Genomic DNA, 26,216 nt, shown 5'->3' with positions numbered 1-26,216 from the left:
CTGGCTCTGGATCAGCTCAGCTCCAGCCATTGCAGCCACTTGGGGAGTGAACCAGTGAATGGAAGACCTTTCTCTCTGTCTCTTCCTCTCTCTCTCTCTTTGTAACTCTTCCCCTCAAGTAAATAAATAAATCTTAAAAAAAATAATTAATAGAGTCCTCCTACCCTATTAGCTGGGCACATGACTGCCTAGTTAGAGACTGTATTTCCCAGCTTCCTTTGCAGTTAGCTATGACCACATAACTAAACTTTCACAGATAAGACGTGAATGGAATTAACAGGTGCAACTTCTGGGTCACATCCTCAAAAGGAAACCACTTGCCATCCCCTCCTTGGACTTTGTTGTGGTGATAAAATAGTTTCAGCCTTGGGAAGAAAACCATACTCAATGGGAGGATGGAGCAATAAGGTGAAAGGAACCAGGGTGCCCGGGTAACTGTGTGGAGCACGGCCACCTTGATCTGCCGGCCTGCTTCCGGACGCATATCCAGAGAAGTCAGTGTCTATCTTCCGTGCTCTTTATTACAACAGTTTACCCGGTGCCTTAACACAAGTATAATAGCAACTGCCGACCTGCTTCATGTGGCTTTGTGAAAATCAAAGCAGATCACACATGCACTCCATCTTGTAAAGTAGTAAGTAAATTCCAGGAGGAGATCAATGAAGCTAAAAGAGAGGAGGTCCACTACGTGTGTGTCTAGGCACTTCAGCACAATGTACCGAACATCTACCATGTGCAAAGGACGTGAAAGGGTATCACTGTGGAGAGCAAACAGTCTCAGACACTGCTACATGGGTTAGTTCATTCCATCCTCCCAATATGAAGTATTTTCATCCCCATGTCAAAGGTGAGGAAATTGGAACACAGGCAGTTAACTTACCTGGTAAGCGCCAGGGTAGAGGCTGTTCCCAGGCCTATCTGCTCTCCTCACCCCAGTTCCCAAGGCTTCACACGAGGTGCTGGGGCTCCTGCCCTCAGGGATCTCATGGTTCATGTGGAGAACAGGTTACATCAGTCAGCTTTTCATTACTGCAGCAAAATTCCTGAGACAAGCCACTGATGAAGGAAGGGAAGTTTATTTAGCTCATAATTTTAGGGTTTCAGAGTCCAAATGCCCAGGGGTCCAGGCAGGCAGCAGAGCAGGCACACAGGGAGACAAGCCAGGAAGCAGAAAGAGAATGGGCCCAGACACAGGCCTCTATAGCAGCCCTTTGCAAAGACCTACCTCCCAAAGGCACACCCCAACGGCCATAAGGATTGCCCACAGGCCCCACCTCCTGAAGGTTCCCCAACTTGCCAATGGCATACCCTGAATACTCAACAGCAAAACTTGTATCCAAATCACAGCACAGAGGCACAACAGCTACCTACCACCAGGCCGTGGGAAATGAGTACATGTTGAGGTGGATTCGTTCTGAGAGGAGAAGCGTGGTGGGAGCAAGAGGCACGGAGTCACCACAGAGACCCCAGGAATTGGGTGAAAGCAAGCCAGAGGGGAGCAGACTGCCAACTCATTTATTTCAGTTGGTATAGCAGCTTATATAGCCAAGGCAGCCAATCTGGTCAAGGGGCGGTCTGTGCCCTAACCAATCACATTCTGTTGCCAGGCAGTTTCCGAAGTCATCCAATCACAGCCTGTTGCCAGGAAGGCTCCATTGTCAGTGGCCATCTTGGCATGGCCTTCTCATTCCCCCACAAGTACATACTGAAGCCTAAGCAACACAACTCAGGGCATTCGAGGAAAGAAGGAAGAATTAATTCTCACCCTGGAGACTAGGAAGGGCTTTTGCAAAGAAATCTCCATTTGTACTGACCTTTGAGAAATTAGTAGAAATGGATAAGCAGGGAAGGGGAGGGACCAGCAAGAACAAAGCCAAAGAGGAAAGCAGAGAACACAAGAAACAAACAGTAACCCAGTGGGACTGGACTGTGAAGGGGCCTCATGGGGGCAGCTGGGCCAAAAGACAGGCCAGGACCTGGGCAGGGTAGGCCCCGTGTCCCAAGATGGAGCTAAAATGATTCTTTGGGGGCAACAAGGAGTCACAGATGTTTGAGGAGAGGTGTCACACAGCCCAACATGCACACCAGCCTGGAGAAGAGCAGGCAAGAGGAGAGGCAAAGCACTCCGGCCATGGCAAGCTCAGCCAGACAACAGCTGACGAGGGCCTGAACGGAAGGCAGAGGGCAGACACAGGAGATGCCAAGAAGGGAAGATCCCCAGGCAGCTGGCTGGAAGTAGGGTCTCCAACGAAGCTATGAAACCCCAGCCACCAATGGCTACCTGCTTGTGGCTGCAGCCCTACCTTGGCTCTGCTACTCAGATTCCCCTTATTCTGTTCTTACTTTCAGTTAAGAAAATTACTCTGGGAAAAGGGATAGTGGGTGTTGTAATTAAGATAAAACAATAAGGGCCAGGAGCCCACATGTCCCCCAAAGCAATGCCCCAGGACCACCGCTCTGGGGGCCTAAACCCACTTTGTTTTATGTTTGTTTATTTTTATCTTTCGTTTTTTTTAAATATTTTTTATTTATTTATTTGACAGGTAGAGTTACAGACAGAGAGAGAGAGAGGAAAAGGTCTTTCTTCTGCTGGTTTACCCCCCAAATGGCTGCCACGGCAGGCACGCTGTGCCTATCCGAAGCCAGAAGCCAGGCACCTCCTCCCAGTCTCCCATGCGGGTGCAGGGGCCCGAGCACTTGGGCCATCCTCCACTGCCTTCCGGGCCACAGCAGAGAGCTGGACTGAAAGAGGAGCAACCGGGACTAGAACCCAGTGCCCATATGGGATGCCAGCGCCACAGGCAGAGGATAGCCAAGTGAGCCATGGCGCCAGGCCCTATTTTTATCTTCTTGAAAGGCAAAGAGATTGAGAGCTCTTCCAGCTGTGGGCTCACTCCCTAATGCCTGCAACAGCCAGGCTGGGCCAGGTGGAAGCCAGGAGCCCGGAACTCCATCCAGGTCCCCCATATGTGTGGCAGGGCCATCCTCCACTGCCTCCCTGGCAGGAAGCTGGGTGGGAAACGCAGGCGCTGGGACTCAACCCATTCCCTCAAACATGGGATGCGGGCATCTCAGGCAGTGTTGCCTTAACGCAGTGCGCCACACGCACCCACCCACCCTTCCACTCAAACTCCCAGCAGCACCCAGAAAATCCTCAGTGCCCTGTGCCTCCGGGCTCAAGGCTGCCATGTGGCTGATCTCTGGCTGATGTGCTGTGGGGAAGCGGTTGAGCTTCTGAGCCGAAACTGCGGCAAGTCACGCTAGTGCTGAGGAAAAGCAGAGCGCAGCTTTGCCGGCTCGGCGCAGGCAGTGATGGAGAGTGTTTGTCTAACCCTCCCCTCCCCTCTCGCCCGACACACACGCAGCCTTCTCTTTCATGGTTCTTTTAGCCCCTTTTTCCCTTTCAACCACCGACCACTCAATTCTTTGAGGGAAAATTAACATTCATTATGCAATTTATCTCTCTCCTTTTAATCCAGAGTATCTGTCTCCAAGGTCCCTACTCAATAATTAATGCTTGTTCTCATTTTCCATTCTCCAGAGCATCTATTCTTGAACGGTGGGGTCAACAATTAACACGAATTATGGCTTTTTCTCTCTCCAGTGTTGGTTCTCAGAATCCCAGGTTGGCTGGCCCGCCCGTGAGCGGGGAGCACGCCACCGCCTGTGCACACGCTGTTGCCTGTGTGTGTGTGTGCATGCGCAGCTGCTGGGGTGGGGTGTGTGTGTGCATGTGCATATACATGGGCGTATGCATGCCTGCACGCCACCCACCAAGAGGCAGGCCCTTCTTTTTCGGCCACTTGTCTAGTATATTTGTTACCGCTATTGAGACAGTGGAGCAAAACCAAATCAGTGTGGGAGTGAGTTCGGGTGGGTAGTCAGACTGGAAGACCACTGAATTTATCCCACTCCGAGTTTTCTTGCATCCTGTGTGACCTGGCCCCTAATAGCACCTCCTTGATAATCTCCTCTCCCTCTCCCTGAATCCCCCTTGCAGGGCTGGTGCCGAGGCACACTAGGTTAATCCTCCGCCTGCATCCCATATGGGCACTGGGTTCTAGTCCCGGTTACCCCTCTTCCACTCCAGCTCTCTGCTGTGGCCCGGGAGGACAGTGGAGGATGGCCCAAGTGCTTGGGCCCTGCACCCACATGGGAGACCAGGAGGAGGCACCTGGTTCCTGGCTTCAGATCGGTGTGGCTCAGGCCATTTGGGGGATGGAAGATCTTTTTCTCTGTCTCTCTCTCTCTCACTGCCTGTAACTCTACCTGTCAAATAAATAACCTTTCTTTAAAAAAAAAAAAAAAAAAAACTGCTCTTGCGGGGCAGGGGTGGTGGCACAGTGGGTTAAGTCACCCCTTGGGATACCCACCTAAGAAATCACACTGTCCACCCTGGGAGACAGCAGATGATGGCCCAAGTACTTGGGTCCCTACAACCCATGTAAGAGACCCGGATGGAGTCCCTGGCTCCTAGCTTCACCCCGGCCCAGTCCTAGATGTCGTGAGCGTTTGGGGAGTGAGCCAGTGGGTAGAAGATCTCCATCTGTCTCTGTCACTCTTTCACATAAATAAATGTTTTTTGGTTTGTTTTTGTTTTTGTTTTTTGACAGAGTGGACAGTGAGAGAGAGACTGAGAGAAAGGTCTTCCTTTTTTCTGTTGGTTCACCCCCCAGTGGCCACTGCGGCCAGCACACCGTGCTGATCCGAAGCCAGGAGCCAGGTGCTTCCTCCTGGTCTCCCATGGGGTGCAGGGCCCAAGCACTTGGGCCATCCTCCACTGCCCTCCTGGGCCACAGCAGAGAGCTGGACTAGAAGAGGAGCAACCAGGACAGAATCCGGCACCCCGACCGGGACTAGAACCCGGGGTGCCGGCACCACAGGCGGAGGATTAGCCTAGTGAGCTGCAGCGCCAGCCAAATAAACGTTTTTAAAAATGCTCCTTCTTCCTTTAGGACTCAACTCAGCAGAGTGTGCATTATCTCGTTCCTCCCCCTTAACTGTCACTCAGCCCTGTCATCCTCTTTGCCTAACAACAGCATTGTTTCCAGTCAGTTTCACTTTGACTGACTGGGCCAGCTAGGCGAATAATTCTCACCCAGGTGACTCTAACAGATCACACGCACAAAACCTCTCTTTTGGCTGCCATCAGATGGGTTAGAGTCCCTCCTGGCTCCCCCTGCCCAGCGCCCAGCTGGAGCCTGGGGCTCCTGGTGCTGTCTGCCCCCCCCCCCGCCCCCACCCGCCGCTGGCTGCCGCACCTAGCGCCCTGTGCACGCAGCACATCTGCTGTTCAGATCTGGGCGTCTCCTCTCAGCGGGTGTCAAACGTTAACTGTTTGGTGCTCTGGCTCTGTGGCAAGTTCTCCTGGCAGGGTTTTCCCAGCACAGGCCCTGCAGGGTTTCACCTTTAAGCATCTTGGATAGAAATGATATTTAAATCCTGCATCAGCCCTCCTCCCTGCATAACGGTGTCTACAGAACTACCCAGCTCCCTGGGAGGCTTCAGCGTGGAGGCCTCCACCTCGTGCCCTCCCCTGGCTGGGGTTAAGGAGAAACCGGGGTTTTGAAAGGCTGTTTCACACCCTCAGGTAAAATCCCTTATTGCTTTTCAGCACGTGACTCTGTCGATTCAAGTATCAGCCAAGAGGGGGCAAGGGTTTAGTATTCAGTCCCTCCTAAAAAGTAAGCTTTGCCCCTAAAAGGCCGGCGCTGCAGCTCACTAGGCTAATCCTCTGCCTGCGGCGCCGGCACCCCGGGTTCTAGTCCCAGTCAGGGCGCCAGATTCTGTCCCGGTTGCCCCTCTTCCAGGCCAGCTCTCTGCTGTGGCCCAGGAGTGCAGTGGAGGATGGCCTGAGTACTTGGGCCCTGCACCCACATGGGAGACCGGGAGGAAGCACCTGGCTCCTGGCTTCGGATTGGCGTGGTGCACCGGCCACAGCGTGCTGGCCATAGCGGCCATTTGGGGATGAACCAACGGAAGGAAGACCTTTCTCTCTCTCTCTCACTGTCCACTCTGCCTGTCAAAAAAAAAAATCACCTCTTCTTCTTGCTATCATTTGACTCATGAGTATATTATCTCATACCTGGACCTCCCCAAACACACCAGCAAGTGGAGAGAACTGACTTCTTGGAAAGCCTGGGGAACGTGTTGCTGTGGGGAGTGACTTACAGGCAGCCCTGAGTCACTGCCTGTAGTGCCGGCATCCCATATGGGCACCAGTTTGAGTCCCGGCTGCTTCACTTCCAATCCAGCTCTCTGCTATGGCCTGGGAAAGCAGTAGAAGATGGCCCAAGTCCTTGGGTCCCTGCACCCACGTGGGAGACCCAGAAGAGGTTCCTGGTTTTAGATCCACGCAGCTCCAGCCATTGCAGCCAATTGGGGCCAGTGGATGGAAGACCTCTCTCTCTCTCTCTCTCTCTCTCTCTCTCTCTCTCTCTCTCTCCCCCCCTCTCTCTCTCCCCACCCCCCCCCCAGCCACCCATTCTCCCTCCCAAATGAATAAATAAAACTTTTACAAGATTCCCTGTCGAGCCCACTTCCCGTCCTCAGGAAGACCCAGACACTGGAGTGGAGGGGACTTTGGGGCTTGTCTGCACCCGCACATGTGGCTGCTTCCGCTTCAGACCGGGGGCAGAGGATGACCATGTGGACTTTGTCCCTCTCCTGAAATCAGTCTTTGGTGACCAGGAAAATGTGTGTGGTCTTCCTTGCTGCTTCTCTGGGGACAGGCATCGGTGGATCCTGAGTGCCTCTAGCTTCCAATGTAGCTCCCGAGCCGGACTCCCTCCCAGTGGGTTTTCTTGTGTCCTCTCCCCTCCACCACTGCTGACAAGGTGACAGGTCCCTCCACCTGCACACACAGCACCCATCTCACACAATCGTCTAGACTTTTCTCCCCAACTAGACTGCAGGCTTTCTGAGGGCAGGGACCCACTTAGCATCGCTAGCACGGGAGACAGTGCTGCTGCTACACACTTGAGTATCCGACCACTGACAGAACCCAGCTACTGCATGGGTTAAACAGGACTTTTTTCCAAGTTCACTTAGGAGCCTAATCACCATGCACATCATAGTCTCTGCAGGAAAATGCATTCTGATGACAACCCCTATACAGCACAGGGTGCCTCTTTGAGGGCTTAGAACATAGGAATCTTATTTGTTCCCTTGATTTGCTCAACATCCTTAACAAAAAATTTTTTTACATCTGCCTTGGATTAACATCCCCCAATTTTTTTTTTAGGATTTATTTATTTATTTGAAAGGCAGAGTTACAAGGAGGAAGGGAGGGGTAGTGAGAGAGATCTTCCATCTGCTGATTCACTCTCCAAATAGCTGCAACAGCTGGAGCCGGGCCAGACCAAAGCCAGGAGCCAGGAGCTCCTTCCAGGTCTCCCACATGTGTGCAGGGCCCCAAGCACTTGGGCCATCTTCCACTGCTTCCCCAGGTGCATTAGCAGGGAGCTGGACCAGAAGTGGAGCAGCCAGGACTCAAACTGGTGCCCATTTGGGATGCTGGCATCACAGGCGGAAGTTTTACCTGCTATGCCACAATGCTATCCCCCACTCCATTTGTTTTTAAGGAAATGATTATAATGCCACTCTGCAAATACCTGATGTCTCCTCAAATTAAGTGCAAAGAGCAATCTAAGACATCTCTTGGAGCAGGCGTTTGGTGCTGTGCTCAAGACATTACCTGTAAGGTCCACGTGCCATATCAGAGTACCTGGGTTCAAGTCCCAGCTCTGCTTCCAATTCCAGCTTCCTGCTGATGCACACCTGGAGAGGCACCAGATGAAGGCTCCAGTAGCCACCCCTCTGGGAGACCTGGACTGAGCTCCTGGCTCCTGGCTTTGGCCTGGCTCAGCCCTGGCTGTTGCAGATATTTGGGAAGTGAACCAGCAGGAGAGAGAACTCTGTCTGTCTGTCTCTCTGTCTTCCAAATAAATAAAAAGAAAGAAAGAAATAAAATGTTTTTAAAACATCAATTCATTGTAATAAGCCATACAGCTTTTACAGCTCTGTTTTCTTGTTGGTCCGTTGGCTTTAATGGATATTTTCATGTAAAAGTGACAAGATTCCAAAAAGTATTTCAATGGTAGATTTTGGATATGTGTGGATCTGAAGATCAGTTTGAATTATGTGAAAACAATAGGATCAGGAACACATATAGTTTGTCATTTTACAAAGGCACGAAGTCAAAAAATTTTAAATGGCCCTAGAAAGACAGTGAACTGCTAGGACCAAAGGTGGAAGTACGAGAAAGTGGGTAACAGTCTGATGAGTCTGTGCAGAAAAAAAAAAAAAAAAAAAAACAGTTTTATAAATGGCTTTTCCCCTGTATTTATAGTCTCATGAAGAATCTGAAGAACCGCCTTCGTATCTGGCCCCTCCAGCTTCATGGTAGTCACAAATGCAAAGATTCTTGAAGTCAGAGGCTGCGTCCCTAGTAGCCAGAGCTGACAGCTCACTGCAGGGCTCTGGGGACCACACAGCAAAGCATCTTAACGCTACCATGGATTTCCCAGGGGGAGTTGTGTGTCGCTTGTATTTCTCAACCTATAATAAACTTTGGAATATTAGCTTTTCCTCTGTCAGAGTGAGCGAAAGTTGTAATTCCATAATGAGTGATCCATCAATGCTGTTGTCTATATCAGTACCCTTTAGATGTTTGTGTTATCTTCTCATTGAAAAACAAAGAGTTATGAGATGTTTCTTCCTCTTAGTTTCTCTCTCTCTTACTTCTTTCACACATCTCCCTGTGGCCTTAAGAATTTTGCTGTTGCCTTAGCTTCCTCCCAGCTCTCCATTAGAAAGTTAGTGTAAATACCAGAATTAGAAACTGTTCAATGGGAAGAATGAGTGAGTTTGTTATACAGAGCACAGGGACTGTTCACTCATTCATTCAGCAGACACCAGTGGACCATCACGTAGTGACCAATCCTATGCTGAGCACAAGAACACGGTCAGGAGAGACAGTCTATGCCTTAAGTTGTCCAAGGTGGCGCGATGCGTTGAGAGCTATGAATGAGTTTAGTCTGGAAGTTGAGAAAGCTTTTGGAAGGGAAGCACACTTATTACACAGAGTATCTGAGGATTATTCAAGGCAACTTCAAAGAGTTCATGGAAAATAGAATTAAAAGATAAGTTTACTTTGGTGTAAATACTTTTGAAATCCATGCATAATACCCATTTGCCACATACTCTTTGGAGGCCCCATTGTATGCATAGGTTTCAAAATTTTTTGCACCAGAATAAACTTATCTTTTATTTTCATGTTCCACGAACTGATTGAAGAACTTTCAAACGTAGGCAAGAGTCAAGTGGAGGAGAACCGGTGCTGCAGCGGGAGGAACCATGTGGGGATTCGAGAGCACAGCAGCATAGGAGGATTGCAAACCACTTGTCCTGGTGGGCCCCCAAGGTCATGTACAGGAGTGGGTGAGAAACGCTGCTCCTGGAGCAGGCACAAGCCAGACCCTGAGGAGCCATGGGCGGGTGCAACTCCAGAATTGATCCCATGGCCGTGGGCCCCAGACCTTGATGGTGGGGAATGAGCCCCCCAGCTATGTAGAGCGCGGGTTGCAGGAGGTAAGGCCAGAGGCTGGAAGATCAGAGGTCTGTATTTGTTTGAGAGCTGGTGACCAAGAACATTATCTTCTAGAGAACTGAGACCATCGTGTGAATTGAGCTGGCTGGCTGCTCTGCAGGTTCATCCACCTGCAGCCTTTTTGTTCTGGTTTGTTTCAGATAAGGTTAAGGGTGTCAACTCTCACCACCAGTTTTTTGTGGTTTTTTTCTTTGTTTTAATCTGAAAGGCAGGAAAACAGGCAGAGACAGAGCATACACCCATCTGCTGGCTGCTTCACTGCCCAGATTCCCAGGACAAGGCCAAGGCCACAGCCTGGAGCCAGGAACACAATCCCATCTCCCACTCCTGTGGGCGGCAGGAACCTAATTACCGGAGCCAGCACCATGCCTCCCAGAAGATACACTGGCAGAAGCTGATGTCAGGAGCTGGAGCCAGGAATCAAACCAAGCCGCCTTTCTCCTCCACAGGTCTTTAATCCTGTCCTGAATCAAGATTGACGGCTTGTCATGCAGTCGATAGTCTGTTGCCTCACAACAAAACAAATTCTATCATCTGGCTTGGCTTCCATTTGGGGCTTGGTTAACTGCCCACGTACCTTCAGGCCTCTTCATAAAAAGTGACTTATAACTTTTGAGAGGAGTTGGTGTTCCCATGCTCAAGCCAGACCCTTGAGACCAAGCTAGTCTTCATCTGAAAAGACCATTATTTCAAACTGGAAGAAAAACAATGCATTTACTAGACATTTCCTTATTTAAGTTCAGACTGGCTCACATATTCTAGAAGCATCTACGTGCCTCCTTAACTGGAGCTCCCAGGGATATGTGTTAACCTGGAGACGTTTCCCAAGTCCCCAGCAGCTGTTTGATATGCCCATCTCAGCCTCCTACTCCTCCAGGAAGATTTAAAGGCAAAATGTGTAGCATAAACAGGGTCTTAAATCTGGTCCCAAGAATTTGATACTGACAGTACCAAAGGCCATCTTGGCTCTTGGTCATCTGCATTAAACAGGCAGACTCAAAATTTATTAGAACCCTGCAAACACTCTACAGGTCAGAGGTGTCTTGAATCACATCATATAAAATAAAATATTTTTAGATATTCTTAAGAAAAGGTCAGCAGGACTAGAATTATCCTTCCTTTTATAGCTAAGTTTATACTGGAAATATTTTTTTAAATATGGCATTTGCATTTGTATTTTCCATTTATGACCCAAAACAAAACCGTGAAGGGACCAAGGCTGACATTTAGGCTTTCTCCTGTTGCTTTCTGCTGGAGGCAGATCCGTGTGCAAAGCTGAGAGAAAGCAACAGCACTTTCTGAGATCTGTCTGATGACAGATATGTCCCCCTCCCCAAAGACGGACCACTGCAAGTTATGGGGGAATTTCCATAAGAGAATATTAGCAATCCGAGAGTGCTCATGGCTCGGAAATGGTATGTGTGGAAAAGACCCTACGGAGATTGATTTAAAGGAGCTTCTGCCATGTACCTCCTCTCCTCGTAACCAAGTTGGCCATCTGGAGCCTGCAGACCTGATGTTCTTTCCCAAGGCCTGCCAAGCGTCCAGGAAAGAGCCAGGTGGCCCATCTGGCCTGATAAGGTGACCCACTGGAAATAGGTATTGGGACACCAGAGGAGGTCCCCAGAGTACCCAATACCAAAGCACCTAAGTATTCTGAAACCATAGGAATAATATGACCATGTCTCCATTTTACTTAAATCTGGTCCCAAGAATTTGATAATGACAGTACCAAAGGCCATCTTGGCTCTTGGTCATCTGCATTAAACAAACAGACTCAAAACACAACACATGGCCGATGCCGCAGCTCAGTAGGCTAATCCTCCACCTGCGGTGCTGGCACACCAGGGTCTAGTCTCAGTCTGGGCGCCAGATTCTGTCCCGGTTGCTCCTCTTCCAGGCCAGCTCTCTGCTGTGGCCCGGGAGTGCAGTGGAGGATGGCCCAAGTGCTAGGGTCCTGCACCCGCATGGGAGACCAGGAGAAGCACCTGGCTCCTGGCTTCGGATCAGCACAATGTGCCAGCTGCAGCGTGCCAGCCGAAGCGGCCATTTGGGGGGTGAACCAACAGAAAAGGAGGACCTTTCTCTCTGTCTCTCTCACTGTCCACTCTGCCTGTCAAAAGGGGGGGGGGGAGCACAACACACAAGGGCAACTTGGGGATTAAATATAGTCAACCCAGACCCCAGGGGCAGGAAGTTGAAGGAGCTGTCTTCCATGCCGGAATCAGATGCTCTCCAGCAGTGAGTGTCTGCTGAGGCCGCCCACGGTGTGGAGAAGGCAGGCAAGGGTCAGGACAAGACCCCCGTCTCGGAAGGGTCATCGCTGGAGCTGCCTGGTTATCTGGTGGGAACGCTATCTCCTCGCTAAAAGCCTGCCATTAGATTAATGCTAGCATGCCAAATCTGCTTGGGCCTGACGGTGGGCAGCCAGGGCAGGAATGTGTTTTCTGTTTATCTCTCTCGTGGCAGAAGTGTTCATCACGGAGGGACCATGAGCTCCTACTTTCAGGCATGCCTGGAAGTTGAGCAGTCTGTAATCTGTGACTGCGCACACCAGCTCCTGAAAGATGAAAAGGAACCGGGCCCTGTGGTCCCAGCCAGTTGCCGGGGTTGGTTGATGGGTCAGTCGGTTTCTCTGACTTGATAACAGGGGTAGATCCTGCCATATTGTTCCAAGAGGAAGTTTCACCACCCCCATTGCTTTATCGCCCAGGAATGCAGTTTGAGTTCTGTCTCCTCCTTGACAGCTTGGACCTCAGTAAATTACCAAGGTCTTGACCCAAGAGATGGAGAAGTCCTAAGTGATTTTTCAGTCTCCTATCTAAAAACGTGTTTATATTTCTTGAACTCTGGCTGACTGATTCATTCTCCTGGTGTCGCAAGAAGTTTCCTTATGCATTAGAATTTATAAGTTTCCTTTCTAAGAGACTCGTGGTTCCTTCCAAGCCACAGTGAAGTGAACCACATCGCAACACAGTTCTGCTCGGCTAGATCTGTCCGGAAGAGGGACCGTGGCCAAGCAGCTGTGATGTGGCAAGTTCAAGTGAAGCCAACAGGAGGGAATGCGGTGCGGAGGAGAGAGGATGAGACTCAGGCAGGATGTCTGGGTTCTGGGTCCTGGGCTTGCATTGAGCCAAGGGCGTGAAACCGGGCCTCGGTTTCCCCCAAGCTGAGTTAAAGAAGAAATACATTACAGCGAGGCAGAAGGCGTTTTCAAAGAAGACAGCTGAGAAACACCAGGGAAGGGAAGGTCAGCCCAAGAGGAAGGAGTGGAGGCTTCAGGTCAAAGAGACCCAGATGCGGAGCCCCAGACGGTCACAGGCTCTCACTAGAGCTACTTACAAGTACCGTCTAGGAGCAGAACAGCTTGTTGGACGCTGGTCCCATAGAAGGGACCAAAATCCTTGTCAGTAGAGCCATGAGCTTCGCTAAATCTAGTCCTCAAATCAACTTTCCTTTATAAACATTAATTTCTTGGGGAGGCGGGAGAAAGATGAAATAAATCCCATCCTTTTACACATCATGGACTCAAAACCTCCCTGGTTGTACAGCGTCGGTGAGTTGTTCAACCTTATCGGCCTCAGCTTCCACGCCCGCGGGAAATAGTGATGACACCGACCGCAGCCCGGTGCCGTGGGGAGCACACGCCTACATCATGTCCGGTCCACATGGCGCAGGTGCCCGGCCCCTGTGAATCCCTTCCCCTCCCAAGGCCCCACCTTGGCCTGGGCCTCTGTGTCATGTTTCTGCCTCTCCTGCTGCCCCTCCACATTACAAGGGGAAAGGCGAGTCTGTGATCTCTCTATCTGGAAGGTGGCAGAAGCATTTTCCTACTTCAGTGGAGAGCGAACATACAAAATTCATATTCACCAGCATCAGCAGGTTTTCCTCCATCAATATTTCCTTTTTAATTTCAGCTGTATATGAATTTTAATAGCACAAAGAATTTACTGTTTCTTTTCAAGAGCAACCAAAACAAGAAAGCTATAACCTGAGCATAAGATCGGGGTAGCCTATTTAACACGCTCCTTAGACTACACCTGGAGATGGCTCTCTCGGGGAGTCCACATGAGTGCCACCAGTGTGGACATGCTTATAACCTTATGTGCATATATACTAGCCGTGTATGTGTATGATATAGATAAACATTCATGAGACCTAGATCTGACAACCTTGATCCTTCTTCTCTCTCATTTTTCACCACAGCAAACATTGAATCCAGAACTAGTCTTCACGTGGATCTTTTTGAAACCTCACCTTTGACCCAGACGACAGAGGAGCAGGTACAGTGCTGGTTGTGAACGAGCGTGAAGCTTGCTGTGTGATCCTAGGTGAGACCCTTGCTCAGGCTTCCCTGGGCCTCGTGAGCCTAACAGTGAAGTGAGGCAAGCAGAAGACATCACAGTGGCCCCTTTGCTGTTAGACCTGGGATGTCGGAACCCAACTCCTACCTTACCGTAGTTCCCTTACCCATGCAGGATGCGTCGCAAGGCCCTCAGGGAATGCCTAAAGCCATGGATAGCACCCAGCGCTATACAGACTCTCTTCCCTTAGACATGTGTGCTTTTCACTTAAAGAAAGCACGTTAAGTCTTCTCTTTGGCATGAACAAATTGCCAGCGTCACTCCGCGTGCACTCTGGGGCCACTGTGAAGTAGCATAAGGATTACTGGAACACAAGCAGTGCGATACCTTGACAGGGCACCCGACAATGGAGGTGGCCACTGAAAGACTAACGGGCAGGTGGAGTATACAGCGCAGACCCGCCGGACAGAGGGATGATTCGCATGCTGAGTGGGGCCATACCGGGCAGCGTGAGATTTTATCAGGCCACTCAAAATGGCACACAGTTTCAAACATGTGCTTTAGTTCCAGAATCTTCCTTGGGTAACTGAAACCACAGAAAGCAAGACGCAGGTAAGAGAGGGCTACTGTATCGTCCGACTTTCCCGGACTTTTGCAGAAGTCAGAGATCAGGTCAGAAAAAGATACGGTGACACAGAAACTCAGGGAGCCCCGGCTTCCGTTCCCAAAGGGGAGAGAAAATTAGCAATCAGGAAAAGAAATCCAAGGATAATCCTGAAGAAGGGAGGAAAACGCTTCATCTGGGTGGGTTAGTGGTTCAAAGACTTGTGTTCACAAATATTTATAAGTTTGTTACTTCATTGGAAGCTTTGAGGCTGAGCCTGTCTTCAGATTCTCTTTAGAAAGCCCACTCGGGACTTCCTGGAGCCGAAACCAGGGTCTCAGAAAACCTGAGGCACAAGCGGCACACGCAGCTCCAGGGGGCTCTGGGGTCTCTCTCCTTGCTGCGTGCTAGCCTCTGGCGCCATCATCTCCCCATCATCCTCCTCTCCGATTTCCTGGCACAGCCGGGCTTTCTCCTGAGTTTGTTTTCATCTGTGTGCCTGAGCTGGGTTCTGTGGGCCCCCTCTCCCCCCGGGGACGGCTCAGGCCCCCTGTGAGGTGCTCCACACCTGAGCTCCCCTCCCCGCTGGCTGCCGAGGACACTGGCCTTGCCCATGCCTCCCACACCCCAGGTACACACAGCTCTGGGGGACCTGGCAACAGCTGGGTGAAAGAGAGGCTAAGCCATGCCAGATGAGGTCCGCGAAGCCTAGGGTCCCCAGACCCTAAACACGGCTTTTCCCTGCGAGGCTGTGGCAAGCCCACCTGCCGTGGAGGGCCTGTGCCCACCGGAACCAGCTGGGCAGTCCGAATTCCTTCAGAAAGAAGCCAGACAGAAAAGCCCTGGACGGGCAAAGAGAGGCCACCGCCGGCCCCCAACCCAGAGACAGCGGGCTGGGCGGGCAGCGACCGGCGTCTTCCTGGCCTCCCTCACGCCGTTGGCTTCTGCAGGCTAATGGCCCTTTATTAGATTAATCACTGGCCTCCATCTTAACTACTTCCTCAACCTACTCCACGTAAATGACTAATTTCATGTTTACTACAGAGCATCTGGAAAGGATTTAGAAACAAATTTCTGCCCAGCAGACTTCATTCAGTTCCCTACCTTGATGGGCCACTGGCGAAGGCGGCAGGTCGCTGCCCCCCGGGGCCGCCCCAGTCTGCTGCGGGCGAAGATACCGCCCACCGTGGACCCTCCCCACTCCTCCGCCCCAGTCTCCCTGAGCTCAGCCACAGGGGGCAAAAAAAAGCCTTCGTTTTATTTTTAATCACAGTGCCCGCTGGGGGGCGGAAATCCCAAAGGTGGAGTATTTTGGTATCAGCACCCTTTCAGAAGTCACAGGGCTGGAACTGGAAAAGGATCCCTGGCAGGGGGTTGAGCCTACAAAGCTGGGGCCGCGCAGTTGCCCAGCTCTGCAGGCCGCCTCCGGGTGCCTCCTGCTGGCGGGATCGGAAACTGCGGCTCGGTCTCCCCGCGGCGGCCGTGGGCGAGCGTGGAGCTGGCGCTCGGATCCCTAGCGCGCGGGTGGCGAGCTGCCGGCCGGAGCTCCCCTGGCAGCCCCTCCACGCCTGGGCCGGGGATCCGGGCCGCGGCCAAGGGAAATCCGTCGAGCGAAGTGCGAGCAACAACTGAATCAGCAACTTCCCCGGAGTTTGGAAGAGGGGCTGCAGTCGGAGGGGCGAGGGGTGGGGAGGGGAGGCGGGGGAAGAAAGCTACAAGGGAAATGTGGAGATGAAAAGAGCAATGAAAAAAGCCAAAGGAGCCAAGCAGACATGTTTCAACTCCAAGCTCCCATTTCCTCTTTCAAATGCGCTGCCTCCCCACTGTGACCAGAATCAAGTATTTATGAAGGCATTTTTTGCATATTAATAGCTGCACGTGGAGCCCCGGCTGCTCGCGAGTCCTGGAGGTACCGTGCCCTTTCTTGAATGCAGGTCTTTCAGACTCCTCGCAGCATTCGGTGTTGTGCGGATCCGTTTCCCTTTCAGCCTTGCGGCTCCTCCTCTGGCCCTTCGTTTGATTAAGGGATGGCTTCAGAGCGGAGTCTTGCTCCCACTTGGGTCACCGACAGGAATGGCTCCACAAGCTTTCCCTCTCCGTGTGTGGAGGCCGCAGGGGAGAGAAAGTGACCGTGCCCGGCAGCGAGAGTACTGAAGGGGTAAACGAAAATTCCAGAAGGAAGCATTAGACAGCGCTGCCATGCCGGGAGAAAGAAAACCAAAACAAAAAGTGACTGCACTGCCTTCAACATTACTACGTGTGTGCAGTAAAGGTTGCATTCCATTTTAAAATGCAAACATGGAGAACCAGTTAGAAAAATAAGCAAACGACATGAGCAATTCAAATCAAAAAATAATATGGGAAAACAAATATGGCAAAATGGCTCATCCTGCGTAGCAATTTAAATGCCTATTGAGACAAACTAGAGATACTATTTTTATACTTGAGATTCATGCCTCCTCCCATGGTTTTTAATGGTAACACCCAGTGCTGCCAAGGTTTGGGTAAAACTAGGACACTTTCACTTCTGGCAGATGGTAATTTGGTGCAACCCATTTGTTTTTCTTTTTTTTTTTTTTCTAAGATTTGTTTTCTTTATGTGAAAGAGACTTACAGAGAGATGTAGAGACAGAGGGTCTTCCATCTACTGGTTCCCTCCCCAAATGGCTGCCATGGCTGGAGCTGGGTCAATCCAAAGCCAGGAGCTTTTTCTGGGTCTCTGACGTGGGTGCAGGAGCCCAAGGACTTGAGCCATCTCCCGCTGCTTTCCTCTGCTTTCCCAGGCACATAAGTAGGGAGCTGGATGGAGCAACCAGGACTCGAACCGGGGTCCATATGTGATGCCAGCGCTGCAGGCTGGGGCTTTAACCCACTGCACCACATTTGTTGAGCAAAATGCTGATATGACTCGTGAGTTGTATTGAAATGCGAAGATGTACCCACACACATTGATTCCACATTTCTGACTTCTGGGAACTTACCCTAAGGAAATAATGGAGCAGAGGAAAGTGAGTGAGGATGTCCATTGCAGCATTATCTATAGCAGCGGAAATTAGAAACAGCCTAGGAGTCTGAGCTCAGGGAAACGATGACCTCAGTGCCAACAGAGCCCTCTCAACGAGGGGGTTTGATTCAACCCTTAAAAAGGGTGAGTGTTCAAACTAGAAACTCATTTTTTATTTAAAGATGTATTTATTTGAAAAGCAGAGTTACAGAGAGGCAGAGAGAGAGAGGTCAGGCCTCCATTGCCAAGCTGGCTCACTCCCCAGATGGCCGCAACAGCCAGAGCTGGGCTGAAGCCAGAAGCCTGGAGCTTCCTCCAGGTCTCCCACACAGGTTGCAGGGGCTCAAGGACTTGGGCCATCTTCCACTGCTTTCCCAGGCCACAGCAGAGAGCTGGATCAGAAATAGAGCAGCCGGGACTAGAACCGGCGCCCATATGGGATGCCAAGCGCTGCAGGCCACTCCACCCACTACACCACAGCGCCGACCCTACTAGAAACTCATTTTATTTTTTTTTTTACTTTTATTTTTTCCCAAAGAAACCTTTTATTTAATGAGTACAAATTTCATAAGTACAACTTTAGGAGTACAGTGATTCTTCCCACCATACCCCCCACCCCCACTCTCACCCCACCTCCTCCTCCCTCTCCCATTCCCTGTCCCATTCTCCATTAAAATTCATTTTCCATTAACTTTATGCACAGAAGACCAACTCTATACTAAGTGAAGATTTCAGCAATTTGCGCACACACACCAAAAAAACTGCTTGAGAACAAGTTTTACAGTAGAAACTCATTTTAAACTAACGATCGAACACAGCGTTTCTTAATCTCCACACCTCTGACATTTGGGCCCAGGTGTTCTTTTGCTTTGGAGGAGCTTTCCAGTGCATTGTGGGAAGTAGAGCAGTGTCCCTGGTTGTCCCCAACTCGGTGCCACCCCAGTTGTAATCATCAAAAATGCTTCTAGACCGTGTTAAATGTCCCCAGAGGAGCAGCATCACCCCTTGTTGAGAGCCACAGATTTAACATTTTAAAAGTGGAAAGCAAAATAAGTCAATTATGACTCCAACTATGTAAAAAAAAAAAAACTGTAAGAAAACAAAAAGTGCAATCATCTTTATGAGAAATTAGGGACGCGTTGGGTTGAATTTTATTTTTCCCCCATTGGGTTGCCTTTTTTCTAAATGCTCCCTGTAAGAAGGAAGGCTGGATCCTGCAAAGAGCGGGGTTTAATTGAAGTCTGGCTTAAAAAGATCTAGAAATCACAGTGTGTGGGTCTGCAGCAAGCATACAATATGCAAGCTCAACAGAGCTCAAACCCTAGCACCATGGTTTTGTTAAGCTGACTACTGTTTTCATTGATTGGGTTTTTGCTAGGCTGTCGAATCAGGCCATCAGAATTCACCTGGTAAGGCTCTCAACTTTTTTTTTTTTTTTTTAACATTTTATGCCTCTTTTTCTACAAAGTTTGACTGCCCACCTATGAAGTTCTCTGGTGCCTCCAGATCCATCTGTGTAAGCTTCGGACCAGGGTAGCCTGGAGCCCAGTGGTCTGTGGAGCTGTCAGTAAAAAGCATCAAAAAGCCAACTCAACTCTTAATTAAATTTCCCAGGGTCCTTTGCATCTCCTTGTTTAAAACGAGGAAGAAAGCATCTCACCGGTTCCCACGTTGTTAATGTTCTCCCTGTGTCAGTCTACTTCCAAGTGAGGGAGAGCAAACATCCTTTGCCACGCGGCTTTATCTTGGGTTAACATCCTTTGCCACGCGGCTTTATCTTGGGTTCTGTTTTGTGGCTTTGTGGGGATTCGAGCTTCAGCAGTGTCCTAAAAATCCTGTTAAATTGGAGTCCTGTCCATTTTGCCCATTTCACAAAGCCTCTTCTATCTCATCCTATGCTATCTCGTGAGGTCAGGTTTCATGAGTTTACGGCAGTAGAAATTCATACACAATCTTATGTTTCCTAAATAGACTCTTTTTGGATTTCAAAGACTAGTCTGTAATTCTAGCACGCTGGGATTGAGGTTGAATAAACCTGTGTTTACCCCATCTGTTCCTTGATGGTTTCACAGATGGCGTTCATATCCCTGTCAGCCTTCCTCTTTCAGTAAAAAAAAAAAAAAAAAAAAAAAAAAAAAAAAAAAAAAAAACCTGCAGACACACATATTCTTGTGTGTGCAAGGATACAAAATAATCTTTTGCTGGGGCCAGTGCTGTGGCGTAGCCAGTAAAGCCGCTACCTGCGGTGCCAGCAGCCCATATGGGAGCCGGTTCATGTCCTGGCTGCTCCACTTCCAATCTATCTCTCTGCTATGGCCTGGGAAAGCAGCGAAAGATGGCCCAAGTCCTTGGGCCCCTGCAACCATGTAGGAGACCCAGAAGAAGCTCCTAGCTCCTGGCTTCAGATCAGCGCAGCTCTGGCCGTAACGGCTAATTGGGGAGTGAACCAGCAGATGGAAGACCTCTCTTTCTCTCTGCTTCTTTTTCTCTCTGTGTGTAACTCTAACTTTCAAATAAATAAATAAATCTTTCAAAAAAATCGTTTTGCTTCAATGTCCTAGGTTATTCCATGTCCTGCCTTAGTTTAACTTTTTGATTGTTGTCTAAAAGAACAAGCTACTAGGTTTGGACAAGCTGTGGATTTTTTTTCTTATTCTGCCTCATTTGTATCCCTTGTATCTAGCACAATTAATTCTTGGCACATGGTAGTCACTCAAAAACAATTGATCAATAACTCTCTCATTGCTATTAAGGTCTGTGTCCTGGGTAGAAGATACCCGTCATCCTCTAGGTTGGGCTGAGAGATGACACTTGTTTTATTCCAGCAACGGTGGCGTGGGAGTAGGCTGACATTTGTCTGACCACCCACAGAGCGTAAAGGTACTTTCGGCCCTGGTTGTCATAGACGTTTCTCTGCTGTGAGTGTAACAGAACACCCAAGGTTTGGAGCTTTGTAAAGAAAAGAGGCTGTTCTAGCTCATGGTTTGGGAAACTGAAACTCCAGGATTGGGCAGCCCCATCAGTCTGGCCTCGGGAGAGGGTTCCAGGACAAAAGGGGTTCATGCTGAGGAGTGCACAAGGTGAGGTCGAAAGCCAGGGCCAGGCTTAGTCTTTTCTATACCTTCCTCTCACAAGAAGGAACTCCCTCTGCGAGACCCGGGTTAACTCCTCTGAGCCCCTCAAGGCCTGACCTCTTAAAGGTTCCGCTGCCTTCCGACATCACCGCACTGGGCCACACCTCCAGCCCATGAGCCCCTGGGGGACCCACTTAGTTCAAATCCAAGCCATGGGCACCGTGAGTTGATTTCCTGCTCTGGAAAATCCCTGGGCTGTGTGCAGACCTGCCGCCGACCCTGGCATCCTCCTGGGAGGTTTTGTGAAGCTGATAACCAAGATTGGGCCTCTCGCAGAGGCCTGGGAGAATTACCTTTTCTGTGCTCCTCAGGCTTTCTTGGTGTCTCGGTTCTAAAGCCAGCTCTCCTCCTTAGCAAGGCACAAGCTTCCTCTAGTGCCAGGCTGGTGCCTGCCGCCCCCTCCTCTCTCTCTCTCTTCCCTCCAGCTCCTGTAAACAGCTTTGGTGATGGAACTTGATTCAAAGACTCTTTGACAATCTAAGCAGACTTTATCTTCTGATTCATCTCTGCCCAGGGGATCTCTTTGTCCACCTCAGAACTCCCTGGACAGGGCAGACCTTTGGCATGGCAAGTGATGGCCCAGGCAATGCCTGCATCCCATACCAGAGTGCCTGGGTTCAGTCCTGGCTCCACTCCCTATTCCAGCTCCCTGCTCATGCACACCCTGGGAGGCAGCAGGTGATGGCTCAGGTACCTGGCTCCCTGCCTCCCATGTTGGAGGCCTGGACTGAGTTCCTGTTCCTGTTTTGGGCCTGGCATAGCCCTGGCTGTTGTGGACATCTGGGGAGTGAACCAGAGGAAGATTGGTCTTTCTCTCTCAATCTCTCTCTCTCTCTCTCTTTCTTTCTCTCTTTCTCTGCCTTTCAGCTAAATAACTAAATGTTTATTTTAATCATTTAAGAAAACAAACCTCACAAGACAATTTCAGCATGATTTCCTGAAAGGGGAATGTTTTAATTACAAAATCAAGGCTTTTGTTTGATGAATTTTAACAACTATTTATTTATTTCAATAAGTCTGTTGGCAGCCAGTGACACAATTCTGCCTAGTTCGTGCTTTTCTCTTTTTTGTTATGGAAAATGTCAAACATATATGAAATTAGAATTTTATAGGGAGCCCCATGTACCTATCATACACTCTAATAATTATTTCCCCGTTATCTGGAGAGTATCTACTTAAATGATAGTAACAGCCAATTTTTTTAAAAGATTTATTCATTTATTATTTGAAAATCAGAGTTACAGCAAGAGAGGGAGAGACAGAGACAGAGACAGAGACAGAGGTAGAGGTCTTCCATCCACTGGTTCACGCCCAAATGACCGCAACAGCAGGGGCTGGGCCAGGCTCATGCCAGGAAGCTGGAGCATTGTTCGGGTCTCCCACATTGGTGCAGGAACCTGAGTACTCTGGCCATGTTCCGCTGCTTTTTCCAGGCCATTAACAGGAGCTGGATCGAAAGAGAAGCAGCTGGGACACAAACCGGCACCCATGTGGGATGCCTGCCTTGCAGGCAGTGGCTTAACCCGCTACACCACAACGCCAACCCCAACCGATTTTTTTTTTTTTTGAGGTTTACTATGTGCAGGATTTTAAATTATCTCCCTTAATCCTTGTAACATCCTGTGAGGTGGGTACAGATATTATCCTCATTTTACTGATAAGAAAGTGTCAAGACCAACAAGGCCCCACTCACACAAGGCCAAACTTACAGAGAGGCCTCGTGGCTTGAGCATCCCATAAAACTCCACTTGGATCGGACATCTTCCTTCCTGGCTCTGCAGCTTTCAGCAGGTTCCTAACCTCTCCAAGGCTCGATTTTCTCCGTGCAAAGGATCATACTGCTTCCGACATGGAGCCATGACAAGGAGCAGATGCCGCAGCACATGGGAAAGTATGAACATGATGCTTGGTGCCAGGCAGTCCCCAAGTCATGGGCACAGCATTCATGACTCCATTTCCCTGCTGCCTGCCTTGAGAGCTATTGTAAAATAGTCCTTGGAACGTGTATACGAGCCAAGGGTCCAGGTGTGGACATGGAGAAGGTTGGAAAGTAGGAATGACTGTGAGGACGCGGAACCAGGCCACCAGCCCTTCCCCGCCTCCCACTCCTACTCCCACCCCCAATGCCCCCCACCCCAGCCCACCCCAGCATCCCCCTGCAGTCTGGAGTTCTGACTTTGGTTCACTGCTTAGGATTCTACCTAGCAGAGGTCCCTTTGAGTTTCTCATTTTTCATTGTGATTTTTTAAATTTTTTTTTAATTGTTCTGCTTGAAACTCAGGGAGCTCCCAGAAGGTCTGGGAAAGGCAGGGAAGGTGGCACCGGGCTCAGCGCATTCAGGCGGGCCCCATCCCCACAGCAGGGCTCTCAGGAGAATGTGGAGAGCAGAGGACAGGAGGGCCCAGCAGAGGGGACAGGCAGGGAGGGGCTGGGGGGCAGTAGGGGAGAAGAGAAAGGGCATTTTGCTCTGTTTCCGTCCAGCCCTCTCCTGTGCCAGCACTACAGGCTGGTTCAACTCCGCTTCTGGCTGAATTATGGGCTAGATAAGCCTCAGGGGCCAATCTGAGAATCCGAGCACCATAGATATATTATTTGCCTAGCGAAAATCAACTGATTTCAAAATGACTCGGTTTCCAAGTTGAGATTCCCCGCCTGTAGGCTGTGAGGCTGGAAAAGCCAAAGCCAGGTCCAGTGAAACAAGGCAGTCACCCAGCGTGGGCTTAAGCTTGGGGTCCTAAGGGGGCTCAGCCTTCATGCCGCCACGGCCTGGCACCTCTTGTGTTGAACTGGCTGGGTCGTGGCTCCAGCAGGGGCTGAGCTGGCCACCGCCACTGCTTTCCCCGAGAAGAGCTGGTGGCTCCCTCCCTTGGGGCAGAAGCGATCACTCTTTTGGCTCAAAATGTGTCTCCTCCAGCTTGTGCTAAGACAGCGACAATGACTGCTGTGTCAACAGAACCCTCAATGAAGCTGAACCCTGTATCAGAAGCCGTGGGTGAGACCCGCTTCCAGGTCACAGCAGCCCTGGGATTAAAGCATCCCATGCTTCATTGGTCAGACAACCATGATCTTAAGACCCTTTACAAGGTAGGGAAACTGAGGCACAGAATGATTCCTAACTTGGCAAAAGCCACCATACCCAGTCCCTCGTGATTTCCAGAACTGGAGGCTGCACATGGACAGCTGGGCACATTTGTGCCGGCTGGAGCCCTACTGTGGCGGCCTGAGGTCCCTTCTGCTCTCAGACAGGAGCTGAGTGGGCAGGCTGGAGGGTGGCGCTGAGACTGGGTATGTTGTCTCACCTCTGCCTCCTCCAGGCCAGGGAAACCTAGAGTGGCGACCCCAGGGCAGCAGGGTGGCTGGCCTTGCCCCAGCCGGGCCCCCTGCAAAGCAGCCTGGGGTTTATTTACAGTGTATACCCAGCTGCAGGCCCGCTGCCCCGCTCCCCCCTGCCAGCCTGATCCCAGCACAGCACCGGCCAACTCCTCCCTCGTCCCCGTTCCTGCTGCCCACTCTGAGGCCCGTCGGCTGCCCTGGTCAGGAACGAGCAAGATCTGAGAAGGCCAAACGGAGAAACTGGTCAGGCTCTTCAGCCCTTGCAGGGGTAGAGAGAGAGGGGCGCTCAGAAACCCAGTGCGGTGACTGAATCGCTCAGATGGCTCCATCCCCACTGGGACTCGAAGCCCCACGGGATGTGCAGGGACTGTCTCCCGGGAGCCCGGAGCCCTGTGGTCGGAAGGAGAGGCTGATTATCACAGGCGGGGACAGATGTCCTGTGTGTGCAGGGGTTGGGTGTGACATGATAGAGCACATGGGAGCTGCTCCCGGGGCCCTGAGAATGGTGGGGTGTGTTCCCCTCCCCACCGAGGGCCTCCCTGTCCCACCCACCCCACTGTCTCCCTCCAGCTCAACCACACATTCCCAGACACTCTTGGCAGCTCGCTCGCAGGCAGAATGAAATTGTGAGCTGTGTGGGAGGCGCCTAGACACCCCAGCACTGGGGCCGCCTTAATGAGGGCCACTAAGCAGCAGCTACAAAGATGGGGACCCCAATTAGGAGTGGGAGGAGTAAAGGGGAGGTTCTGGGGACACCTATGGCACAGATCCCCGTGGTCGGTGGCTCTGCGGGACCCATGGGTGGGGACGTAGCCGTGGGTGTGGCACCTCGTGTCTTTCTGAAGGTTAGGTGCCCCAAGCCTGCTTGGCGAGCCTGTCCCTCTCCCCCCACGGCAGTGATCCTTCAGGACACACAAGCTGGGAGAGGTGGGAAGGTGGTGGGGAAGTGGGGTTTCTCCCTGGTGTGTGGTGTAGCTCACAACCCAAGGGTAAGGAAGGAAACGAGAAGATACTCATTTAATCCGAGTGGACGTCCTCTACGTATTGCTTCTCTGTGTGTGTGTGTGTGTGTGTGTGTGTACACAGCCCAAAGCGCTCTTTTGATGGCTCAACTGGATCACATGATGTTTACGGCAAGATAATAATCCTGGATTTTCCATGGCTCACTCGGTCAGAGTGTAAGATTAGCTCTTGAATTCATTAACCGTCGTCTCCTTTTAAATGTCAGATAACTTTTCAAATGCCAAGCACTTGCGCAATGCCTTCTGTGCAATCCAGATCAGCTTTACCCAATTAGCTCATTAATCTTTGTTTCATTTACTAAAGAGGAAGGCTTCCAGGTGTCTTTAGCAGAACATAAAAATATTAAAGTAGTCACAATACCTTACAGGTGAAGGGATGGGCTTTGATTTTCTGTTAAACATTGCACCCTTCCATCAGTTTTTTTTTTTTTTCCTCATTCCCACCAGAATGCACACATACAAGACAGGGAAAAGCGTGGGCATCTCGGCTCCCTTCCATTTCACCTGGGTTTTCTTGTCCCTCCTCCGTCGTTAGCGACCTTGACTCCTGATTGCTATTTATTCTGCTGTCTTTGCTCTCAGCACACCCAGGAGCTTTGAGCGCTGTTTGATTGCTCAGCCACTCAGAAAACAGAGGGGTGCCTCGCAGGGCCAGGGAAGGGGTGCAGGAGGCTGGGGCCCAGCGAGCCTAGGAGTCAGGGATTTGGCTTTCGTTTTCAAAGAACCCCCACCCGGCTTTGCCTCCACCTCGGCCGACTGCAGAGATCCAGGCTAAATATAGATCAGTCCACAAATGGCTCCTTCTTGTCACCCAGCTCTCTGGCCCGAAGTCACCTCCTCACAGAGGCCTTCCCTGACCACCCAGAGGACTGGCCACCCCTCCCCACTTCCCTTCGTCCTGCGCTCTCGGATTAGCCTCTGTCCAAAAGCATCCTCCCTGTTTCCATGCTCATTTGTCTGACACGTACGAGGCGCTCACTTAATACCAGTGAAATGAGCAAATAAAAAACTACCCACATGCAAGACTTCCTTCCTGGCTTCAACTCTTCCTCCTCTTACCACCACCTCCCCGATCTGCTCTGTTTCATCTCTCCTTTCTTCTCCGCTAACCAACAACCCCTTTCACAGTCATTTTGTTCTCCTAGAACACTTGAACACAATAAACAAACCAGTACTGCATGTCCCCGTGGCCGGAGATCCTTCTC

The 26,216-nt window shown here is 50.6% G+C and overlaps 1 protein-coding gene across 1 annotated transcript in view; it reads left to right on the top strand.

Annotated features, from left to right (window-relative positions):
• KIAA2012 (KIAA2012 ortholog) overlaps window positions 1-26,216 on the top strand; it is a 95,848-nt gene that overhangs the window by 23,818 nt on the left and 45,814 nt on the right. Inside the window, exon 9 of the mRNA XM_070069872.1 lies at window positions 13,817-13,893. Within this exon, the coding sequence (XP_069925973.1) occupies window positions 13,817-13,893 (77 nt within the window). The remainder of the gene's footprint in view (window positions 1-13,816; window positions 13,894-26,216) is intronic.

Source organism: Oryctolagus cuniculus, chromosome 3, assembly GCF_964237555.1.
Source record: "Oryctolagus cuniculus chromosome 3, mOryCun1.1, whole genome shotgun sequence".
Classification (NCBI taxonomy): Eukaryota; Metazoa; Chordata; class Mammalia; order Lagomorpha; family Leporidae; genus Oryctolagus; species Oryctolagus cuniculus.
Note: the sequence above shows the minus strand (reverse complement) of the source record. Positions and strands in the feature narration are given on the sequence as shown.